Source organism: Gavia stellata, chromosome 6 (assembly GCF_030936135.1).
Source record: "Gavia stellata isolate bGavSte3 chromosome 6, bGavSte3.hap2, whole genome shotgun sequence".
NCBI classification, from domain to species: Eukaryota; Metazoa; Chordata; class Aves; order Gaviiformes; family Gaviidae; genus Gavia; species Gavia stellata.
This window is the reverse complement of record NC_082599.1, coordinates 47,333,148-47,340,386: the sequence shown is the minus strand read 5'-3', so window position 1 is coordinate 47,340,386 and position 7,239 is coordinate 47,333,148. Positions and strand designations below refer to the sequence as shown.

At 39.2% G+C, this 7,239-nt stretch overlaps 1 protein-coding gene across 1 annotated transcript in view; it reads right to left on the bottom strand.

Annotated features, from left to right (window-relative positions):
- Window positions 1-6,996: 6,996 nt before the first annotated feature.
- The window catches only part of COL6A6 (collagen type VI alpha 6 chain), a 49,395-nt gene continuing 49,152 nt past the window's right edge, over window positions 6,997-7,239 (bottom strand). Inside the window, 1 exon segment of the mRNA XM_059819075.1 lies at window positions 6,997-7,169. Within this exon segment, the coding sequence (XP_059675058.1) occupies window positions 6,997-7,169 (173 nt within the window).

Sequence of the window (7,239 nt, the reverse complement as noted above, 5' to 3'; positions counted from 1 at the left end):
ATAAAGTCCACTTGAGCTTCCCTGTTTGGTACTTGGGTCTCTTTATACCCCATGTTCCCCTGCAGTGATTCTGTAGTCTCAGTTGTCAGAGCCATTGGGCTGTTAACTGTAGTTTGAGATCAGCTTAGCTTAACCTTGTGTCAGATCCTCAACTGTAGTTTGTGCCTGGCATCCAGCTTGCTTTAAACTTGAGTCTAATGCTAAGCTCTGCTGTCCTGGGAACCTAAAACAGCACCTCAAGGATGGTGTTCTCTGTCATTCAGTATGGATATTGGAAACAGCCAAAACACAAGGTTTTAGGAGGAAGGATTTTTCTCATCATGCAATGTTCATGTGAGATGCAGTTCTGGAGGTCAGACAGGGGCAGTAAACTTTCTCACCACTCTTCCACTGTCTGAGCCAGATTTTCAGATTTCAAAATCCTTTTCCGTCTCCCTGTCTATGAGGTAACTCATTTTTTACCTGCATTTTCAGGTTCTGCTTTACAGACAGAAGGTTATTTACCCCTAAAACAGGGGATTTACCCCCTCTCCATGGATGTACTCAGAAGGTCACTGACAATGAACAGCACTAATTTGGCACACATTTTTTGAGTATAGCTGGAAAAAAAGGGAAGCCTACTGCTCTACAGAGTGTCTGCTGGAAGCAGGGAATGCTCTTAACTTGTGAATTGGGTTCTCTGAAAAGACAACGCATGAAATAATGATGTGACTTGTTTAAAGAGAGTCTCAGAATTCACTGGAAAAAGAAATTTGACAGAGAATGACTGCTTTTAGAGACTCTACCTGCTTTTCATTAGAGACTGCATTACTTGGATAATTTAGTGCAGCAGGTAGTTTAACATGTTCAAAAGAGAAAGTGAGCTCAAGAACAGCACGACATTTCTTTGCAGACCTTCTCATGATTTCTTCTCTCTGTTATGCTGAATGAAGTTTTTTCTTTGCTTGTACGGAGCAGCTGATCCTGTATATGAGATTAAATATTTCGCCTCTTTATGTTGTATGAACTCAGGAATAAGGTAGGTTTTCTCAGTCCACTTGTATCGCAGAGTAGCAAGGAAAAGGGTGGTAAGTCTTAATGTGGTAAGTCTTAATGGTGGTAAGTCTTTAATGGTTGGACTTGATGGGTCTTACAGGTCTTTTCCAACCTTAGTGATTCTGTGATTCTGTGTGAAGTCAAGTTCATACTACTGCTGTATCCATCTGGCATGCAGTTCTAAACAGGTCCTTATACACATCAAAGGAATCACCCCTTCAGCTGCATTGATTGGTTAATGGTTTTGCCCATTGACAAAATAGTTTGATGAAAGAAGTAGAACAGGTTTTATTTTCAGGTATTGTAATCCATTGATACCATATGAAGCTTATAAGATACTTTTTAAGTAGTATCAAACACAGGACTGTTTTGTATGGTGGCTATAGTACAAAAAGAATTTGCATTATTATCTTATCTCTACAATGTTAAAATATTTTCTAGTGATCATTAAAATGTTATAAACTGGGGCAAGCAATGAAGCTTCATAACCAGTGTATGTCTGAGTGTGGCTTTTGCCTGTATATAGTAATGTTGTAGAGTAAAAAAAATCATGGTGGCAATTCTTATAAGAAATCTTGTCAGACTTCATTGGGACCACTTGTAGGAAAATGAGCTTTGGCCCAGACTTGAGAAATGTCACCATTGTCAGGCAGCACAACAGTTACAGTTTCAGTAGTTCCTGTTTCCGAGATGCTATCATATGTCTTTTATAGACTTGTGATTCTTCCTTTTTACTTCTATTTTTTTATAAACAGTTCAGAGGCATTTTGTTTAAGAGATGGCAGTCTGTTAATAATACCTAGATCAAATATGATTCATTTTTTTATACTTTAGGTGAACATAGACATTGTTGATTTGAATACCAGGAGTTTGTTAGGCATACTCTGCCATCGTGAACTAGCCTGTTGGTGCCAGTAAAACAATTCATACCATTATAGCTAGTCACAAGAATCTGGAAAACAGGGTCAATGCACTTAAAAGCCTGTATCCTCTGAAGGTGATAGTTTTTATCCCTAGTGATTTTATGGTAATCTTTCAAAACTTTGTCTAGAGCACAAATATACATAAGGGAAAAAATTCTGTCTCTTAGAAAGCACAGTTAAGAAACTTTCAGTCACTTCATCAACGATGCAATGAAGTGAGAAAAGAATTTTTATTATTTCCTACCTATCTGCACTATCTTGTCTTGTTCAGTTCAGCAAACTGTTATATAGCAATATTTTCCTCTTCCCCTTTTTTTTTTATATTTAACAAAATATATTATATTGCATAACTTTTTAACCACTTGAACTTGGAGTCTTTGCCTTACTAGAGAGGAGTGTGTGTGTGTATAAAAAGTCACTAAGCTATTTCAATAAAAGACTACATAAAAAATCCAACTAACTAGAAGCCCCATAGCAGCTCCCAAGGAGTTATGAGGATCAAAACTCCCATGATGTCTTAAGACTATCAAACTGCATTTCAAGAACAAAAACTTAATACATGTTTGATACTGTAAATTACCAAGTGCTTTCTTCATCCACTGAGATGAAGAGAGCTTCCTATGGCTATATCTAGATGTATATATTTAAAAACAAAACTTAGTGTATTCACTGTATTATACCAAACAGAGAAGAAGAAAAGGAAAGCTCACACGCACAGTACTTTTCTTTTGCTGAACGTGCAAACAGTGTGCCACCTTAAGCCATTACTTCATCCACCCTGAGTTGCTTTGCTGAATTTCTAGTCAACAGAAAAAAGAACACACAGAGCTGTGGTACAATTCATAACAAAAATTCAAATGGTCTCCAGGACCTGGGATTCTTGAAGGCCTGTCACATGCTGGGAAACAGCACTAGGCCACCACCAGCAACCCTGCAAGGGGCAAGGCTCTATGGGTCAGTGAAAAGAGCAACACTGACTTGTTACGCATTGATAACTGCCAATCCCATTCAAATTCTGCACATGCATTGCACCTTGCCAAGACGCGATGGCATTCACCTCATGTCTTGAGGAAGAACTTAAAAGACTTGCATTCCATTCACAGTGGGTTCAAATTATGGCCAGGACATGTTACAAAATGTAAAATTTACCCCTTACATGTTTTAGATGAGCTGGGCTCCTTTCTCATTAGAAAAGCACGTCAATTCACCTGTCAGATATGCAGCCAAATTCTGCAGTAGGAGCTAGAAACTAACACAAAGCCAGAAAGCTGGATGTTTTCCCTCAAACGTGCTTCAGATCTTTTCTCTAACACAATTTGGCCCCATTAAATTAATTAAGATATGTATCACTAGGTCTAGTTAATATAAAATGCAATCATGTGAAACATTTTACAAATTAGTACTAGATTATGAGCATTTTCACATCATTATAACCCTTATAACAAAAAATAACCTAATAAGCAAGGGCATTAAATTTACTCACTTTCACTCAGCAGAACGCACAGGCAGTGTTTTGGTCCCATGGCCATCTGTTCTCTATTAGTCACCTTCCTTTTCAGAGGATTGGGCCTCAGAATTCAGCTACTCTGAATAACAAAACTTAGAATATGTGTATTTGGGTTGACATATGACAGTAGTAGCATTAGGTTTAGTAGATCTACCTTCTTGTACTTCTTAAACTACAGATTATTTTAACTAAGGCCCTCACCAGCATAAACATCACGCACAGATTTTCTGTGGCAAAACTAAACTGCTCCCTGAACAGATTTGTAAGTGTGTGGCTTGACTCTCTAAACACAGCCTCTGACAACATCCATAAAGAAGCCACTTCCTTGTTACTTCTGAGAGGTCATGTTTCTTTTATAGTTTGGGACGAATTTGGGATTGAGCAGGGAGGGATTGCTTTTAATTCACTCAACTGAGCAGCAGGTGCATCTTCAGAAGACCACTTTCATTAGAGGAGAGAATGTTACCTCATGGCAGACAGTCATATCCCAGTACAAATAGTCATATCCTGGTTTCTACTCTGTTAATGGACAGCTATTCCTGTATTAATTAATTTGTCTTTAAAAAGCAGGGTTTATTAGCACTGGCACAAAGGCCTGGAGCTACAGTGTTTAAACTGCTTTCAAACTGGAGCCAGCTGCAGGAGAAGACATATGGTGGCACAGGCTATGTAAGCACAGCTGCACAAAGGCACCTCGGGGACAGGGTGGGAGGAAGGGCATGCCCTGATCCGAGGACATCACTACGTGCCACACCATACACTAGAGATCCTTTTACAGTTCCACCATCCATTTACACCACAGCCATTCAAAAGAATGCCAAGGGTTCAAAAAAAGTAGGAGCTAGGTACTCCATTACCTAGAGCAATGTTCTGAAGTTTAAGCACCCACAGCACCAAAAGTACAGTTATCAACTCAGACAACGTTATGAAATTCAGCATCTAGATTTCTCACAAACACCTGTTAAGAGCCTAGAAGCAGCAACACCAGAATATTTCACTGGCATTAAAACTTAGTATTTCACAAAAACATTCTACCATCTGCTGAACACTGATGTTTTACTACCCACTGAAATACAGCAGTCAGAGAAGTCTGGTCAGTTGCCCGCAAAATAATTCTTTTCATATGTTACCTTGTGTAACTGATCCAAATTCCTATAGTATTCTCTATGTTTGTAAAGGGGGGAAAAAAAAAAAAAAAAAGCCTGCAAATGCTGCTTGCTGGACCATCTGACACAACCAGAAGGATGAAAGAGGGGTTAGACAATAGACCCCTAAGCATCCTGTGGTAGCTAGCAGATTCCTCCCTTTGGAAAAGAGCCCAGGGGATCCATGCCATGGATGAAAGAAGGAAAAACAAATTAGGAGGCTTTGAGAGTCACTCTTCAAGGAGCAGCAGCTGTTTGGTCTTATCCTGCCTGCATTGCTCCAGAAAGAGGATCATCAATCAGCCTGTCTGAGGTAATAAGATGTGTGTGTAGAAAGCATGAGCTGGTCAGTCCACACAGACATATGAATTTCTCCTTATCAAGGAGAGAGGATCACACACAGTGGGACTCTTCCCTCACTGAAAACCAAGAATTTTGAGGCAGCAGCAAGACTAGCCCCAGATAGCAAGAGCCAACTGAAAGGAAAAGATGGATTGCAGGCAGCTGAGATCCATCAGGGGACTCCATGTCTCCTGGGCCAAAGAGAACCCGAGATACCAAAAATTGCTCCTGCGACAAGAACAGAGGTGTTTGATTTTTTACTTCTTCCTTCCAAGCAAAATAATTACTTACTTACCTGAAAAAAATGAGAACATTGAAGTTTTAATGAAAATAGGAGATCAAACTGCCAAGCTGTCCTGTCTTAAAGACAATATTTCTGTAAATTATTTTCTGTAAAAAACAACCCAATTCTCCAAAAAAGGCAAACTCACTTCTCATGTACACCTGACTTAAGGGAAGGAAGCCATTGATTTTTGAAAGAGGAGACAAACTACTGCCAACTGGCAGTGTCTGTGGAGAAACAGCTATTAGACACAGAGAACAGCATTTTGGAAATCCAGATATTAAACCACAGAATTAAAAGCACTGTACATATTGTAGTAAAAAGCAAACCCAGGTTCAATTTATTGCTTCACAAAATAAATAGACCAGCTCTAGCTCCCAAACAGACAACTAAGGTGCCTTCCTTAAGTACCATTTCCCAGTCACAAATGTAGAAAAAGAACAGAAACAGAGTATCTCCCACTCCATGGCAGTCCCATTCTGTCACTTGCAAGAAAACCCAGAAGTGAAAGACCACTGGCTTCATCAGCTCACCCATCCCCACTCAGAGTTTGGGTCAGTAGCAGTAACCCAGGAGACATTTTGACCCTTCCTCAGCTGAGCTAAGGGGGGCACTGTCACCTTTAGCACTGAGTTGCTCAGCATTATCATAGCGCTGAGGCTGGCAGAGCCTCCCAAGAGTCCACTCTGTTCAAAGTCACTGTTCACAATAGACTCCCTCTGGGTGACCTCTGGCGACAGCCAAAAGCACTAGGCTCTGGAAATCCAAGTTCATGTATGTTCCACCTTGGCCAGTGGTCCATGCAAATCTAACAAGGTATCTATCTTGTTGTAGACAAATACAGAGAACAAAATTCCACGTGAGTAAAGCCACATCTACAAAGAGCCGTCCAAAGTGACAAAGTTAAATCTACCATGACTTCTACAGACATAAAATGGACAACAGCAGAGTTTGGGTAAGTCAGCAAGTGTGAAAATTAAGTCCCACCCTCCTGTAGGGCATTGCATTTATTATCTTTAATCAGAAGATGTCCTCAGGATTTTTTCTTTCCCTCAAGAACAACCATGAAAATCTGATGTTCTAAAATCAATGCACTTGTCTAACCTTTGGTAACCAGGGAAAGGGACCAATGCTTATTTACATATGAGAAGCCACACTATGAGACTACACTTCAAGAACTAACAGCAGAAGCAAAATATCTGAGAACGATTGATTTTATTCATGTGTTGGATTATTCAGAAAAAAAATAAAAAGCCAAGAATGTGGTAGAAAAGCCTCTAAATCAAAATTAAGTAAGTTCTAGTAAGTCTGTGTCCTTTGAGAGCTAAATGCTTTTTGGTATTTTCTATAAGCAGGATAAACGCAAGTTAATGCATCAAAACATTTTGACATTAGTGTCCCGCATCCAATGTTATTCCGTTAAAATCGCTGATATATTGTTTTATTTTATTCAGTACATTTAAAAAGTGCGCATTTTGGTGTTTATGGAACAAAGTCAAGTTTCAATACTTTTATCCCTTTTAAACAATACACTGTTGGGTAACAGAAGTTTCTCAGTACTCAACATGTTGTATCATATCAACTGAGAATTAGTTTTAATTTTATTTTCACTATTAAGTTACTAGATAATAACTTCACAAGCAAGTATTTCTTTCAACTGAAATGTGGCAGCCGAGTGGCTATGTAAAGCTTTCTCGTTCAATCCCTTTTCCTCATCACCCTGATAGTGCAACCGAAGAATCAAAGTAATTTGTCTCTGCACTAGGAAGACTCTATACACAAGAATCCACATTCTTCTTGTGTTTCAAATCTATTTTTATTGCCTCCACAGCCCCCATACCAGAACTGACCACACATTTTCTGCTCTTTGTTGTAGTACCACTTCAGAACATAATTCTGACATTCTCCACTATCTTGAGCAAGGTCACATGCATCTGGAAAAGGCAAATAAGAGATAGTTTTAATGAAAGAAAGATTCACCCCTCTCAGCATTGTAATTTCAGG